This window comes from Peromyscus californicus, unplaced genomic scaffold (genome assembly GCF_007827085.1).
Source record: "Peromyscus californicus insignis strain IS unplaced genomic scaffold, ASM782708v3 Scaffold_18__1_contigs__length_77618521, whole genome shotgun sequence".
Classification (NCBI taxonomy): Eukaryota; Metazoa; Chordata; class Mammalia; order Rodentia; family Cricetidae; genus Peromyscus; species Peromyscus californicus.
Window position 1 is genome coordinate 39,598,835 of NW_026294480.1, and position 17,830 is coordinate 39,616,664.

Consider the following 17,830-nt stretch of genomic DNA (forward strand, 5'->3'; position numbering starts at 1 on the left):
TCATGTGAACCCCTCCTTGATAGAGGGATTTACTTTCAAAACAAAATGATTGTGTATTAAGGAGCAAATATCTGTACAAATGTTTGTTGAACCTATACTGTACAAAGATGAGTTAAGGCTGCTCACTGCCTTCACAGAGATGAGTGCATTAAGACGTCTTATGTCTATGGCTTTTGCTGTGGACATTAGCATCTATGCCTCTCAGTGACATAATGCTGTGGATTGTCTGTGGTCCCTACAACACTTGGCAACACTGCAAACATTTCCTTTTTATCGCACAGAGAAGCCAACTAGGAGCAGTACTCAGGTCATTCTGAGGTGCACTGTAGGCTCGCATAGTCACTACGGTTGTTTAGCTCCTGAGTTCATTGGCTGCTGTTTGCGATATATTTGCATATGAAGTGTCTACCATTTTAAAAATGCATGTTGAAACTGGAGTCCTTGGAAAAGTTGTTTTCAACCTCTAAATGAAATTCCAATGGGAATGGAGTTAGTGAATACTAAATAACCAAGTATTTTGCTTTCTTTTAAGTTGGCTATCATATCTTACAATCTTCTCTTAGGATAGTCTATCAAGAGGTCTTTTATAATAAAGTAGAATTTGTTTCATTTTGTGTTTGAGGATATAATTTGTATTCAACTCTAAAAGGAAAATTAGTGTTTGGAATCACTTTCTAGAATATATAGTGATCAATTACACTTTTTTTATTTATGTGTTATGTGATTAGAAAATAAAATTGATGTAATAGTAAATGTAGGATGTTTTCTGAATTTCTTAAGATAAGCAACATGAAGTGGAAATTCCCTCTCCAACTCAGAAGGAAAAAGAGAAGAAGAAAAGGCCAATGTCTCAGATCAGTGGGGTCAAGAAGTTGATGCATAGCTCCAGCCTGACGAATTCATGCATCCCGAGGTTTGGGGTTAAAACAGAACAGGAGGACGTCCTGGCCAAGGTACAGTCATTTCAAAGATCATGATGTGAATTTTTTTCCCATGAGTTCTCTTTCTTTTCTTTTAAACAGATGGAAAAGTTCATTGATTTATATGATCTTAAAAACTATTTTGGCTCCTGAGTTCATAGGTTTAGGCATAGTGGTACATGTCTTTAATCCCAGCACTCAGAAGGCAGAGGCAGGAAGATCTCTGTGAGTTTGAATTCATCCTGGTCTACATAGCAAATTCCAGGACAGCCAGGGCTACATAGTGAGACCCTGTCTCAAAACAAAACAACAAAAAGCCTATTATGTTTTCTTTTAAGTGTGTGTGTGTGTGTGTGTGTGTGTGTGTATGCACACATTAGTATAGTGTCAATGGATGCCTGAAGGGGGGCATCAGATGCCCTGTATCTGGAGTTACAAGAGTTATGAGTCACCTAAAATTGGGTGCTGGGGAACTGAACTCAGGTCCTCAGGAAGAGCTTTTAACCTCTGAGCCATCTCTGCCGTCCTTGATTTGAAGGTGGGAAATCACTTCATAAAGCTCTATAAATTATTAGATTTTGTTAATATGTAGATTTAGACGTGTGGTCTGACTGATGCATCTTGGTTTGTTGTTGGTTGCTTGCTTGTTTTCTTTTCAGCCTATTGATTTGATTTTCTTTTTTGGCCTTGGAGAGTTAGAAATCTGTCATCCCTTCGGGACTTTAGGTAGATTCTGTGAATAGATTTTATCTATTGAAGAAATTATTTGAGGTCAGTAATGAAAGCATATGCATGTAATTTACTATCAGAATCATATTTAAGCCGTATTTGGTTTTCAGTATATTTCAGTGAAATAATTCTATATTGCCTTAAATTTGACTGTTTACATGTCACATCCTTTATATTTAAAATGAGTCTTTTCTTTTTAACTTTAGCAAAGTTTTTCAGTAGAGTTTTTTTTTTTTTTTTTAATGCTTCTGTTTATTGTCACCTCTTGTTCAACCTTGTGTTCTTTGGGGGGTTTTCTTCATCCTAGGAACTAGAAGATGTGAACAAATGGGGTCTCCATGTTTTCAGAATAGCAGAGTTGTCTGGTAACCGGCCTCTGACTGTTATCATGCACACCATTTTTCAGGTAATGACCTTGAGTTTCTTCTAACCAGGGGACTGTAGATGAGTCATTTTCTGCTGCTGTGATGCCATACCCAAGCGGATCATTCTAGAAGAGGGAGTGATTGATTTTGGCTCATGGTTTCAGAGGGTCTAGTTGGCTACTCCATTGCCTGGAGGCTGTGATAAGGCAGAGCATGGGGCAGGAAACATGGTAGAGTAACAGTGGCTGGGCAGAGGTTAACAGATCCAGCGAAAGGCCTGGGAGGGTAGGAGACATCATCCTGGGACAAAACAGACTCTTCAAAGGCATGCTCCTAGTGGCCCTGCTTCTTTCAACTGGGCCCCCTATTGAGCTGTGAACTTTTTAATGAAGTTAGTATCCTCATTATCCAGTCACCTGTGAGCAATAGCACCTCAACGTTGAGGCATTGGGTCATTTTCTCACCCAAACTGTCCAGCCTTTAACTCTGCATTGTGAACTATACCTTATGCATTCTACTCCTTCCCTCTTATTTTGATGGCTCCGTTTTAGGGCTCCTTCTTAAAGAACAAATAGTAATTGATAAGAGTGTGTGTAAAATGCAAATAATTGCATTTTTTTCTATTTAAGAACTATGGGGGAATGGAAACAATGTCTAACATTAGTTAGACAATCATCTCCACCATGCAGACTTACTAACTTCCTTAAACAAACAAGGCCGCTGCTGATGAACACAGAATATAGTTTCTTGAGTATATTTTTAGTAGTCTGCCATCGTTTCTATATCCATTTCTTGTTCTTGCCTTTGTACCATGTCCGGGTGGGATGTAGCTGAGAAGCTAGAGCTGGTACCTTGGGAGTAGATGGGAAACTAGAGCGTGAGAGCCAGCATGGGTTCATCTGGTGTGACTGCAGGGCCCAGTCAGCAGCTGCATTGTGCTACAGCTGTCTCTTGGGGCCTAGATCTGGTAGTCCACTCCTCATGCTGTACCCCTCAGATGCAGACCTTTGGTCTCCGAAGGACAGCTCAGCAGCGGGTGGTTGGCAGAGTTTCTCAACTTCCGGGATATTTCTATTTCCTTCGATAGATATAAGAAAACACTGTTTCATGTCTGGGCTGTTTGTAGGCAACACCAGCGTAAGATTCTCTTTTAACATACGCTGGCAAATGACTTTTACTAGAAAGACAAAAATGTTAAGAGGATTTCTTTTCTTACAGGAACGAGATTTATTAAAAACATTTAAAATTCCAGTAGACACTTTAATCACATATCTCATGACTCTGGAGGACCATTACCATGCTGATGTGGCCTATCATAACAACATCCATGCTGCGGATGTCGTCCAGTCTACTCATGTGCTGTTATCTACACCTGCTCTGGAGGTCAGGCTCTTTCCTAAGATGTTGCTCGCACTCACTCGCCTCTTGTAAAGGGCTCTTAAGCTTTGATGTTGGAGGGTTTTCAGTACAGACAGCAACTAACTTCATTGGAAATCCATTGACTGACTTAGAAGAAGGAGAAAATTCTTGTTAATAGACAACAGATCCTTTGATGAATTCTGTCTGTGAGAGTTGGTCAACGATTTGGGGATCCATCTGTTTATAATACTGCTCCTTTGAAATGGGCCGGTGACATTGTGCACACACATCTGGCTTATTGACATCTAGTTGGGTTTTCTAGAACTTTGGTCTGATGGCTGTAGTTCAAAGGACAGTTATTTTCTAAAACATAAGCAACACGTTAATGTTCTCCAAGAATTTATTAGAAGGAAATGCCTTTTTAAATTTTCCAAACCCCAAGAGGTTATTCTGTTAAGTGTTTAATAAACAGATTTGATATCCATAGCATCCAGGGGAAAGATTCTCATTTGCTATACAGTTTAGACTCTTTTCGTTGTAAAATTTTGCTTCTACTCATTATTTGGCTGAGTAGTACTCTCAGCGGGGGATGATTTCTGTCCTGCTCTCCTTCTCCATCCCTACACCCAGGGACATTTGGGAAATTTCTGGAGACGTTTTTGGTTGTACATAATTCCCAGCATGTTATGAATAGAGGCAAAGAATTGGCTAAACGACCCAGTAATACGTTTTAATATTCTGATTCCGTCCCTTGGGGCCACTGTATGTCCTGCCATAGAAGCCTCTTCTTAAGGAAAAACTCCACCCCTTTCCCTCTCTCCTTCTGCTTTTCCTCCCAAGGAGCGTGCACCCCTTTCCCTCTCTCTCTCAAACCCCCCCTCTCTCTTTCTGTCTGTTTGCCTCTTTATCTCTCTGTTACAATAAACTCTCCACATGGATGCAGCGTCTAGGTTGTGAATTATTTACTGGCTGCCGCCATGCCCGCATGGCGTGCATCTGCCCAGCATGTTTCCCTGCATGCTCGGGGATACCCTCGGGTTGGGGGGCACACATAATAAATCATAACAACGTGCACAGTGCTCTAACAGCGTTGATGGCACTGAGGCTGAGAACTGCTGATTTGTGTAATGGGAAGATGGAAGAAGGAATGCCTTTTCATAATTCAGTGGGGGCGTTATTGATGTTACATGTGTTCTCAGAGTGTATCATTAAGTGAGTTATAAGCTCACATTTCCTTTCAGCGTCTTTCAGATACTCTAATTTTTTTTTAAATATGATGAACAGGAGAGATTTTGGTCATGATATATAACAAACTCAGATGAAATACTTTGTTTTGAAATCACATTTAAGAAGCTCATCCAGAAGACGCTTCTTGATGAAGCATAGTAAGATACTGCCACGCCTCACCCCAAGTTCCTTCTGAGCCCTGGGGTTTATTTCACTTGTTTATATAGTGCTCTCGCTCATATCTTCCTGGAATAACGTAGTAATATTACCGGTGTTCTTGGGTCCCCAGGCCGTGTTCACAGACTTGGAGATTCTCGCAGCCATTTTTGCCAGTGCAATACATGATGTGGATCATCCCGGAGTGTCCAATCAATTTCTGATCAATACAAGTAAGTGAAGCCTATTTTTTTTTGGTACATTTTTTAAAAATATAACTGCATGATTTTCATAAGTCCATGTTTCTCCAGGGCCCTAATGTGCTTTTGACATGTGTGAATACGGTTTTAGAAATAATATAGCACTAATTTATCTCTGCAAATGATCATGGCTTCCCATGAGACAGGCGGTTGCTGTGTGAAAATCATCTGTAGCTCTAGCACATCTATGTGCTCTAGCACATCTCTGAAAGTCTTTGAGTGCCATGTTTCTGCAAAAGGCAATCAGAGGTGAAAGCGTGTACAGTGGAGTGGGTAGGAAGGAAACGGTGTATACAGTGGTGTGGGTAGGAAGGTGACGGCGTATACAGTGGTGTGGGTAGCCTGTAGGAACTAATACTAAGCCTTCTTCACTCTGCAGATCATTGATCCCCACCAGAAACTGTAGCTCTCCTTCTCCACCATCCCCACAGATCCCAGTCCCCTCAGTTTCTTTACAAATCTCTCCATGGATGTAACAGAAACTTAGCTTCTAGCCTCTTGTCTCTAACAATTCCCTTTCCTTTTAACCCCCCAGCAACCTCCCGGTGTATAAGAAGACACCATTATGTCTAGAAATGTAAGGAGTGCTAGGGATCTGGTTTTGGCATCTCTGATACACAACAAACATCTGTAAGAGTAGTGCTGGAGGAGGCTTTTCCCCTTCCTCTGGAGAAGGGTTTAACATTACATAAACGGTACTTGGTACTCAACGTTACTAGGTGAATGACTTAAATGTACTAGGACTTAATTCTTTCCCATGGTGTTGTGGTAGATTGATGTTATAAATTTCCCTTTATATGAAGAAAAATGCAAAGGTGTGACTCTTTCATGTTAAGAAACTGGCGTTCTTCTGCTTCAAACTGTGGGTTACACTTTGACCTTGAGCTGTGGTAATCTGGTCATCCTAATATCAAGGCCTTCACAACTTCCAAGCATTCCCATAGCAGGATTTAAAGAGAGAAGGCAAATGTGACTGTGCCCTGAGAGGCTTAATTCAGGTCTGGAAGATTGGTTAGATCTACTTTTGTGTCTTTAAATAGCCTCTGTAGAGACATAACAAAATACACGTTAGTAATTCACAAATGGAGCAGAGGACTCACGGGCCTCCAGGGATGTGTGGTTGGTAGACCACATTTCAGATGTGTGTGTTAGGAAGGGCCTTAGTGAGCAGACAGGATCACATTCCATGTACCCATTGCTTTATGAGAACCTGTAACAGGGCTCTTATGGAACTCACGAAAACATTTACATAACTATCACCACTGAATCTACTTGGGGGCGGGGCTTGCATTGTGCTGGTGCTCAGGGTAGACAGAGGGCTTTCAGAAAAGGGCTATCAGGTCATGTGGTGTAGTGTACACTGGTCCTTTCCATAAGTCTGGCCCACTTCAGTATTTGAGGCTCTAGTATTACTTGGTATGTTCTTAATGGTTTAGGTTTCAACAAATACATAAACCTACCTTATTTAGATTTAATTTTTGACAGTTAAGAAAGACATATTTTAAGTTACTAACATCAAACATTGAAAGAATATTTCCTTTTCATTCTATCGTATATGCTATTAAGAACAGAGGACACATTTAAGTAAGTCATAATAGAGTCAGTCTTTCAAGTGTTCCACTGTGCTTGCGATTTTTAAGGACGGCAGGGACAAGTTCTGTTCTTTCTGTGAACCCTCCAAACACAGCTGAGACGTGGCTGGCACCTGTGGGACTGTGGTGGGCAGCAGGGCTTGTGTGGAGTCTGTCATCTCAGCTAGAAAACCCCCATCTTCTAAAGATTGAAAGACACTCAAACAGATGGAGAAACTTGGAGGATGCCTATAAATCTAGAGAAGTGACCAAAGCTGTCTGTTTAGGCTCGTTTTTCTGGTGACATGCCTAGGCAGAAACTTGACAGCCAGTCCTGTTGCTGGAGGTTAGTTACTTTCAGAGTTGTGATCACTGGTGGGAGCACAGCAGCACACGGAAGCCCTCGGTTCCAAGAGCAGCTCTTTTTGGGTTGGCCACTCAGCTGATGGGATCGAGTGAGGCAGTAAAGTCAGCAGTGCAGCTTGGTACACAGACACATCCCAGGGCTGCTCAGAGTCACCGCCTTAGTTTTGAGTGATCAGCCTGGACTCTTGCCTCCCTCCCTTTCCACTAATACAGTTTTTGTTCACAGCATGCAACAAACAAATCTCCGGTGACTTAAAAAATAACAAATTCAAGACCTTTAAGAAAAAAATTGTCAAAATTATGTGTTTATTTTTGTTTGTAGTAACCCTTCAGAGCGAGACTTAAGTTTATATTTTCTTTGGCTTTCATGGATGGATTCAGTGTCTGTTAGATGAGCATACTCCCAACCTCTTGACTCAGAGTTGGCCCTTCCAACTGCCAAAACCAAAGGTTGAACATGGTTCTCCTAACAAGGAAATCTTGAGTTTTGATCCTCCTTTCAAACCCCCCAGTTCGATGGCTGCATCTCTTGAGGAAAGGATGTAACTGAAAGTTTTCCAGTGCCCGCCCAGCTCCCGTGGCCTCTCAGACCCAAATGAACACACAGAGGTTTATATTAATTACAAACTGTATGGCCTGCTGGCTCAGGCTTCTTGATAGCTAGATCTTATGTTTTAAATTAATCCATTTCTATAAATCCATACTTTGCCACATGGCTCGTGGCTTTCCAGTATTTTTACATCTTGCTTCTCATGGCAGCAGTTGGTAGCATCTCCTCTTTTCTGCCTTTCTCCTTCCTCCTCTCTAGTTAGAATGTCCCGCCTAACCCTATTCTGCCTCACCACTGGCCAAACAGCTTTATTTATCAACCAATCAGAGCAACATATTTTCACAGCATACAAAAAGACATTCCCCCATCAAGAGGAGACCTCAGAGGCATAGTGAACTTAAAAGACGTGTCTCAGGGTGCGCTGTCTCGGTGATTCCCAGTGCAGTCATGCCCCTGCCTCTTAGCTGTGATCTTAGGCTTGATGTGTTAGTTTGGGAGACCGGATGGTTTCATGCTAGTGGTGTTTGCACTTACTGAAAGCACCTGGGGGTTCTGAGAACAAGGGGATCATTTCTACCTGGCAGAGATGACGAGGCCTGATCATTTGAGACTCTGAGAACAATGAGAAGTTGAGTTTTAATGAAGGTCTTAAGGATGTGGAGGTCTCTGAACACAGGGCATAGAGAAATGGACATCCCAGGTGGAAAGCTGCCTTAGTCTTTGTGAAGACTAAGGCAGCCTGCTTCATAAAGCTCTGACTGTCACATCCTAGAAGGCGTTTATCATGAAAAGGTCATGTGACTTTTCAGTTTTATTTTCTGGGAAAGTAAAACAGTGTGAAGGTACAGAACATATATGGTGTTTTTTTTTTTTTTTTTTTTTTGGTTTTTCGAGACAGGGTTGGTGTTATATTTTACTTGGAAGGAGAAGGCCTTGTTTGTAGTAAAGATGCCCAAGTTTGAGGAGGAAGATTTATTCACACTCATCTAGTATTCAAAACATATGTCTTTGTGTTTCCAAGAGAAGAGAGGCATTATGTCATAGTAAGTTGAAGTAGGATCCGATGCCAGTATATACACTTTACAGAGATTAGTATCATAACATACATTTTCCATAGCAGTACTATTGGATTGTACAGAGATCTGTCTTTGTCTGTGCAAACCTTGGAAATGAGGACAGAATCATTTTCAACAAGTATGATTAGATAGAGAACAAGGCAAAAGTCTGGCTCTGAACAGCTTGCACTATGCTAGAAGAGACAACAAGTGACTGTGTGGCTTGAAGTGGTACTCCACGCAGGAGGAAGCCAGACAGTGTCGGGGCATGGCACTCGGAGGGAGTGAGGGCGAGAAGGGCACTTTTAGGAATATGTTGTTTAGAAGTCTCTTAAAAAAAAGAAGCGCATGTATTAATTATAACACTTTCACACATGACATTTTCATGTGTGTATAAATGCTTTGACGTTATATCATGACATTATACATGTACATAATATACCTTGATACAATCCACCCACCACCCCCGCTGCAATCTCTTGCCTGTCCCCCTTCACCCTGGTTCCTTTCAGAAATCCTTACACAGATGACCGTTTCATTCCTCCGTTGACTTGGCGACATGGTGGAAGATGCTGTCATTTTTCAGCACTGGGCTAAGCCTAGCTACACAACAGGAGTGGAGAGGGGGTGGCTTCCACCCTTGGCATACTCACCCACAGTTTCTGAGCTGCTCCCGTGAGGTGTAGTTCCATGTAAATATTGTATTTTCACCGTCACGCACGGATCTCAATCCTCCTTTGCTCCTGCTTCCCCTCTAGGTTGAGAGCTGCTGAAACGTAGATTCTGAGTTGTCACCACAGTCTTTCCAATGGCAGGTCGTACTAGACTCCTCAGCTTCGTTGTTAGGGATACCCTCCATCCCCATATGTTGTAGATTGTCATTCCACAGCGCTTTGGCAGGGTAGTTCTTACCTTCCAGGGTAAGCCCAAGAAGAGACGCTGGCTGCTGTTTCCAGAGGCAGATCGGTTTGATTTCTCAAGCACAGGATCGTTTTGTCGCAAACATTGTGATAATGAAATGTATTCAGTTTGTTGAGAAAACTGTATTATGTCAAAGCAGATGCGCGTGTGTGTGAGATTTACCACTTTCGCATAGGGAGACGGTTCTGGATGTTGGATCCCTTGTGTCTCTTAACTCTCGGATACATGCTTTTTATCACATTTTTTCACAAACATCTATTCAACTGAACGTTTACAAAACGTAATGTGTTCAGGGTTGGTATGGTGGCCCATGCCTTTAATCAGGGCACATAGAAGACAGAGGCAGGCAGATCTCTATGAGTTCAGGACCATCATGGTCAATGCAGCAAGTTCCAGACCAGCCATGGCTACATAGTGAGCCTCATATAGTGGATGGTGATGATAATATGTTCACTGAAAAGTAGGAAAGACAGCGTGGAAAACAATGATGGGATTAAAACACTCCTGGGATCCCTCACTCTGACAGAAGTTTCACTGAACTTTTCAAACTTTTCTCTAGGCACATGCTTAAGCAGAGCATTTTGGACACATAAAATTCACAATACAGATGCTTACCTGCAATCTTTTGTCTATTCAGCCAAAAAAAACAGTCTAGATCTGTTTCCTGAAAAAGAAATGAACTAACTTGACTCCTGCTAATAGACACTAAATTACCCATTTTCTTCAGAGGGTGTCACTTCATATATAATCTTAGAGTTAAAATCTCGCATTTTTCATGCATATTGCTTCATTTGGTTCAACAGAAATCTTATACGTACTTACATTTATACCACCTACATTTTATCTCCTGCACTCTCGCCGGCTCTGAGCTTTGAACAATTTGATTCACCAAAAATTAGGGCATGACATTTCTTCCTTGTTGTTGCACCCTTTGGCAATGAGCACTGTAAAATAAGTGTTTTAAGTCTTCTTATCCTGCCATGAGGTCAACAGGAAATCCTTAGTTCTTGCCCTTAGTGTACGACTACAGTGTTGGCAAAGCAAACAGCAAGCAGGCCTTTGCCTTCTGCAAGCTTACAGTTCTAAGATGTGATACTCACTTTCTAGGGACGCCTAGAAAGCTGGAAAAATCCTATTGGGGGAAGCCTGTAGGAATGTTTCTGCAAGAAGTTAGCATTTGAATTAGAGTGAGTACAGATTATTACCCTGACCAATGTGAATGGGCGCCATCACCAACTCACGATGGATGGCCCAAACACAGGAGATGAGATAGGAGGAGGAGGCAAATGGTATTCTCAGACTGAGCTGGGACATCCTTCATCCCCTGCTCTCAGACATCAGAGCTGCTGGTTTGCAGAGCTCTAGACATGAACTAGAACTTAAGTCATTGCCTTCCCTCTCTCGGGCCTCTCATAGGACTGACTTGCCACTGACTTGCTTGGCTCTCCAGCTTGTACAAGGCCTGAAGATCCAGGCCGTTCTTGACTTCAATAAGCACCTGAGGCCAATTTCTACATATATATGTGTGTGTGTGTGTATCCATATCTGACCTTCAGTGTATGTGTCATTGTAGAAGCAGGACTCATGGAGACTGGGTTCTAAGGTGGTCTAGGAGGAGTGGAATTCTAAGGTTGCAATTTTCTGAGTTGCTTTGGGCATTCCTGATGTTGTCTAATCTCTTAGATTTGAAGACACTGATGATTTTATTTCTTGTAGTAAAGAGCATACGGGTAGGCTATATTATGAACTATTTATAAAGATACCCAAGATATGCCTTGGGTACTTCTTATCAACCCCTTATAGGATGCAAGAAGCTGAGTGACTCTGTATCATCTCAGCACTTTTTTAGGAGATTTGGGAATGTGATGACATTGCTTAGTTACTCCCAATGTCACTGGACCAAATGTTGAAGTGATGAGCTCAGGGATGGGAATTCCCAGGTCAGGCACACATCTATGGTTTGTGTTTCTGAGTGTGTCAGGACAAGAGCCTTTTTTGCTGCACTCGAAGGAATAAATTGTGGAAAGTCAAAGTCGGAATCACCTCCCATGACTGGCTTAAAATACCGTGAGCCCCAGCTTTTCCAGGACATCTGCTGGTAAAATGACCTTGGTCGGGAAATAAATCCAGCTAAAATTTGGGAACTCTGTCCCTTAGTGAACTTTGTAAGAGCCCAGTGGTGTGGGACATGTTGGGCCATCCTTTCTAAGGTGGGAGAAGAGTAATTATCTATATAACCAAGAGAGGTGCTCGTGATCCCTGGGCCTGGGTGGATTTGGAAACAGCGTTCTCCTCACTGGGGTGTGTCACTCTGGCCCATTACTGAATAGAATGAAAAACGGTTGCTAGTTTATTTTATGACTCAGAATAAAAGTAGTCTCTTCCTGTGTCTACGCTGCTGTGCAAGCGTCTCATGATTTTACTGGTGTATCGATGCTTGGGCAGGCCAGTAGCAGGTGGGGCTGTTGTTTGGAGATGTGTGCAGGGATCCATAGGTGATATGTGATACAAAACTTTAGGATTTTGGAGCAAGACCCTGCCGTCATCAAAATTAAAATCAATAAGATAAAAACAGCTCAGCAATAAAAACAAAGCAGAAAAAAAAAATTTCCTCATAAAGAAAAACCCAGGGCTGGCTGGGTGGATTTACTGTTAGCTTTTTTTTTTTTTTTTTTTTTTGATTATAATAAAAGCTTGACATGAGAGTCGAGTCTAGAGACAGGTTGCCTTTAAATATTGACCCTAGAGTGCCTCAGCTATATTATATGGGCAATGTTATTTTCCTAAGACTCATTCAGATCTTCCTAAAGAAGGTATGAGCATTGAAGGTACACCATGCCAGCCACTTAGAACACAGAGCAGCTGAGTCCCCTGAATGTGATGGCTTAGGATAGCCTCCTCTTATTGCTTTTAAGTTAGGAAGAAGGGGAGTGTCTAGTAGAAACCAGATGACCAGGAATAATCTTTAATTTTGTTTAGAGACTTAAGTCTCTAAGTAGGTTAGGAGGGTCAAGGAAGGAGAGAAGGGCAGACTAGGAGCATGCTAGAAAGTAGTCATTGAGTGGTCCAGAGTGTTGGGGGGCATTTCGAGGAGAAATGAGCAGTTATGTCTCCAGCAGTCAAGAATGAGTTCATGGAAAAGGAGGCCCGCCTCTCCGCCCGTCCTCCCCCACCTTTCTGTGTGTACACTGTATTGGAGTGTGAGCCTGAAGGACTCTGCGCACAAGTCCTGAGCTAGCATCTTTAGCAAGGTGCCATAGACTGCTACCTCCCGTCTTCCGTGTGACCCATGCAACCTCAGTGACAAACAGAGAAAGTTCAGTGATGACCCTGAGGTTCGATTTCTTCAATGCTAGTATTTTTTTTTTTTTTTCATTTAAAACTAAGCTTTTATTACCTGGTCCCAGTTGCCCTTCAACATCATCAGGAGCAACTGATTACCCCAGCCCAGCCCCACTAAGGAATTATTTCCTTGCCGAAAGCTAGCTTAGCAGTGCCCTTGGACCCTGCATCAGAAGCCACCCTTAGGCTGAATAGGTGCTCCCTCTGTAGAACAGATCACCTTCTCGGAGGCAGCGGCCTCTTAGCTTGCCCTGCCTCTCTCTTCCAGGGGAATATAAACCTATTAGTATTTCTGCAAGTCCAGGTGAATCATTATGTTACTGCCCCTTATCTATGTATATGTTTATTCCCCTAAAAGAACCCTGGTAGATGAAGTCATGGTATTTCTTTGAGTTATACAATATTATGCCTTCCTTCTAGCATTTGCTTGCTTAATATGATTCAGCTGTGTATGTACAGCGTCTTGTGCTCAGATCCCATTTCATTTTAAATTTCTACGTGTTTATCCACAGGTTTTTCATAGATTATTTAAAAGTAAGGCTTTGATCTCTAGCATGGAAAAAAGTAAGACTTAGACATTACCTTTCGACAGTATCCATTTTTCCAGACAAAATAAAAGTGAATCATATACTTCCACATCTATTTGTGAAACTCCATACTCTTCCTGTTTCTGGCATGGAGAGCAGCAGATGAGATGTGCCCTTTCTTACGTGTGTAGTTCTAAGATCATAGGGTCTCCTTGGGGAGCAGGTCCCAAGCCTCCGTTGTCTCCCTAACAACTTCAGAGCAATCAGTAAGTAGTTCCCAATTTAGGCACAATGGTTGTGCCGTAAAAGAAGCATCTGGATGTATTTTTTCCTTTGTTTTTGGTTTTTTTTTTTTTTTTTTTTTTTGAGACAGGGTTTCTCTGTGTAGTTTTGGTGCCTGTCCTGGATCTCGCTCTGTAGACCAGGCTGGCCTCGAACTCACAGAGATCCACCTGGCTCTGCCTCCCGAGTGCTGCGATTAAAAGCGTGTGCCAATGCCTAAGTGTATTTTTTGAGAACATTGGTGACAGTAAAGATCCAGTACCTGTGCTTTCTGTTTTTACAGCAACTTAAGGAAGCAAAATAAAGTGCCTTAAAACTTTTCTTTTAAAGATAGGCATGGAGAGACTGCTCAGTATTTAAGAGCACTGGCTGCTCTTGCAGAGGACCAGGGTTCAATTCTGAGCACCCACAGGGCAGCTCACAGTCTGTAATGCCGGTTCCATGGGAGCCAATGCCCTTTTCCAGTCCACGCAGGCACCAGGCACACATGTGGCACAGAAAAATACATGCAGGAAAAACACTTAGAAAGCAAAAATACATCTTAAAAACCAAAGCCCTTCTTCATCTAAGTCTGCTGTCTACAGGACTAGGGAGAGGCAGAGTCTCTTTTCACCATTAAAATCCACAGATTCAAAGCAATATGTGAAGTGCAGAATCTCTACCATGGGCCTGTGAAGCCACGAGCAGGCAGGAAGGCAGGTAGTTCACACTCATAGAGCACCACCAGGAGCCTCAGAAGAGGAAACATTTTGGGGTGCGGGGTTCTTAGAAGAATAAGCACCATAAGCAAACTGAATACTGGAACTTTCTGTGTACAAACAATCTTGCACCCATGATCCACACACTGTATCAGGGCAAGTGTTCCACAGTTACCAGGAAATAACACATCATGTCCAGATGTGTTGCAGACCTTAAGAATAATGCCACAGTCTGATAGCAGATCCTGAAAAGATAATGTGGTCCACTGACTGGAAGGACCACATACCAGTCAAACTGTAATTCACTCCTAAGGTTCTGGCTTTCTTTTGGCTGTTAGATTATTTGACATATTTGCAGGTGGGTGATGGAGAAGATCAGGGGCAACTGTATCCTAAACACAAGTCATCAAAGAACTTGGGGATTTGTTTTCATTCATTGGTATGTTTTCCCAGACTAGCCTCTAACTCATTATCCTCCTGTCTCAGCCGTTGGAGTGTTGGGTGAGACAGACATTAATTAAACAGCCTTGGTGACATGTTGCCGCTCTTCCTTTCAGACTCAGAACTTGCCTTGATGTACAACGACTCCTCCGTCTTAGAGAACCATCATTTGGCTGTAGGGTTTAAGTTGCTCCAAGAAGAAAACTGTGACATTTTCCAGAATCTGACCAAAAAGCAAAGACAATCTTTAAGGAAAATGGTCATCGACATTGTAAGTACCTAATGAAACTGATTCGAGTTCTTAGAGATGGTATGAGGTTAGATTTGGGACGTGGATTGTAGAAACTGCCTCTGTTGCTGCTGGCAGTGTTCTGTAATAGCGTCTCTGTTCCTAGCAGTTGGGATTTAAGACTAGCAGCCTCAGTCAGACCGCTACAGGCTCCCTGATCTCTGCAAGCCCCCCATGAGTCCCTGTCAGTTGATTCCCTGGGCCTCGTTCTTGTGGTGTCCCTGACCCCCTGGTTCCTCCGATCCTTCCCTCCCCCTCCTCCAAAGGACTCTCCAAGCTCAACCTAATGCTTGGTGTTTTTGTGGGATTCTCAGCAGAGGGGGCAGGAGGCTGTCTCTGACTCTTTAGCCTACTTGTGGGGCCCTTTTCTTCCTACTGGGTTGCCTCCTCCAGCCTTGATGTGGTGGTATGTGCCTGGTCTTATTATAACTTGCTATGAAGGGTTTGGTTGATGTCCCTGGGGGGAGGGGGAAGCTCTTTTCTGAGGGGAGTGGGAGGGGGTGTGGATCTGGAGGAGGAGGGGGATGGTAGGGGGAGACTTGGGGAAGAGAAACTATAGTCGGGATATAATATATGAGAGAAGAATAGCAAAACAAAAGACTAAGGACTCACTGTTCAGGTTTTCTTTGCTCCTCTTGGCCAATGGCAAGCAGAGGAGGAGGATTCCCCTGTAACTCCAGTGGAGTCTTTCCACCTTCCCACCCACTTGGAAATATCCTCAGTTAGACTCTTTTCCCTGTGTACATCATCCAGAGTGGCCTGACAATAGGAAAATCTCTGGGTAGTACAAAATTATACATAATTTTTTAAAGATTACATCCATTTATTAAATTTCTGTTTGGGTATGTGCGTGTGCGTACCCTCCCTGGTGTACCTATGAACTCAGAGGACGGTTTATGGGAGTAAGTTTTCTTCTTTCCACTCCCTGGATCCTAAAGATTGAATCCATATCATCAGGCTTGGTGACAAGCACCTTTACCCACGGAGCCATCTTGTCGGCTCGCAATGTACACTTTTACGCTTTGTTGTACACAGGGAGACATCATTTGTCCTAGACCAGCAAAACAAAGCAAACTAGCCCCAAATCTTTGCATCCTACGTGGTCTTTGAGTAGCCTTGAATCAGCTAGTTCTAGTGCAGCAATGGCTCCCTTGTTCAGAACACACACAGAAAATACAATGGTGTATTTACCTTGAACTTGGTGCTCAGGCACCTTATGTTTCTGTGTTGCGTTATGTTTTTCTGGGCTCCAGGAAAACTTGACAGCCAAGAGAAAAAGAATTCCAGTATGAACTCATTTCCGCACATCATTAGAATTCATAGTGTTTCTCCGTTCCTTCTCAAACTCAAAATAATTTCTTTGTCCGTTTGCAAATTCTTTTTTTTCCTTTCGGCATTATTCCTTCACAAAACGATCTTTGCCCTGCCAGGTGCTTGCGACAGACATGTCAAAGCACATGAATCTGCTGGCTGATTTGAAAACGATGGTGGAGACGAAGAAGGTGACGAGCTCCGGTGTCCTCCTCCTTGATAACTATTCCGACAGGATCCAGGTAAATCAGTGTCTACAGTTGCTCTTTATGCACACATCAGGGACTCTGAATAAGATAGGAGCTGTGCCTCCTTTGTCCCATCTCATATGTCCAGAAGCTGCAGGCAGGATCTTTATCTTCTTCTGTCTATCGAAAAAAGAGGTTTTCATACAGTATTTTCTGATCATGGCTTCCCCTCTCCCACCTCCACTCAGATCCTTCCTACCTCCCCATCCACCCAACTCTTTAGAAAGCAAAACAAACCCACAAGAAACGCACAAAAGCCACAAAAACACACAATTGGAAATCATAAAATACAAGCAAAAGACCAATAAGACAAAAAAATGCCCAGTCCTTTGTACTTAAAAGGTAAAATCTTATTGGCCTGTTCATTTACATATATAACAACAACAACAACTTACCATCCAAAGACCAACCATTTGAGCATCTTGGAATTTAATAATTCATGAACACAAACAGTGTCTCTCATGACACTTTAATGCAGAAGTGGCATAATTTGGAACTATTAATACAAGTGTGAACCACAGAGGCACACCATGGCTGAGCTGTTTGTAATAAATCTGACACTACATGTATTTTTAAGTGTCCTAGTCATCTGATGTGAATTCTTAGTTTCAAACCGAAAGCAGCAGTTGCTGAGTGAAGAATGCTTCCATCCGCCCTAGGTCCTTCAGAATATGGTGCACTGCGCAGATCTGAGCAACCCCACGAAGCCACTCCAGCTGTACCGCCAGTGGACGGACCGGATAATGGAGGAGTTCTTCCGCCAGGGGGACCGAGAGCGGGAGCGTGGCATGGAGATAAGTCCCATGTGTGACAAGCACAATGCCTCTGTGGAAAAATCACAGGTAATTCCACAACTCAAGAGAATGGGCTGAGCCACAGCTGAAGCATCTGGCTGTTTTAGCTTCATGCCTCACAGCATTTTATGTTTTTCTTTTTGTTAATTAATTTGGTTTTCACATGGTGGATTTCACATCTGTTGACGAATCAAAGAACTTTCTTAGGATTTACAGTCATATAGCCACACGTATGGTACTATAATTCTTTCATTGTGACTGTATCCACCGAATGTACTTCTGTACATAGAAAGCTTGGCTTATTTCAGTTTTATCTGGGTTCTCTACAAATTGGCTATTCTCAAGGAAGGTCCAGGCCCCAGGTCCTACTATGTCAACAACTAGTATTCTTTATATTGTAAGCACCCCTTGAGCTAAGC

General features: G+C 42.6%; 1 protein-coding gene across 6 annotated transcripts in view; it reads left to right on the plus strand.

Moving 5' to 3' along the window:
- The window catches only part of Pde4d (phosphodiesterase 4D), a 698,811-nt gene that overhangs the window by 675,849 nt on the left and 5,132 nt on the right, over positions 1 to 17,830 (plus strand). For all 6 annotated transcript variants that reach the window (XM_052743269.1, XM_052743270.1, XM_052743271.1 and 3 more), the window contains 7 exons: positions 781 to 953; positions 1,957 to 2,055; positions 3,233 to 3,397; positions 4,890 to 4,989; positions 14,886 to 15,040; positions 16,489 to 16,611; positions 17,277 to 17,459. In XM_052743269.1, the coding sequence (XP_052599229.1) occupies positions 781 to 953; positions 1,957 to 2,055; positions 3,233 to 3,397; positions 4,890 to 4,989; positions 14,886 to 15,040; positions 16,489 to 16,611; positions 17,277 to 17,459 (998 nt within the window). The remainder of the gene's footprint in view (positions 1 to 780; positions 954 to 1,956; positions 2,056 to 3,232; positions 3,398 to 4,889; positions 4,990 to 14,885; positions 15,041 to 16,488; positions 16,612 to 17,276; positions 17,460 to 17,830) is intronic.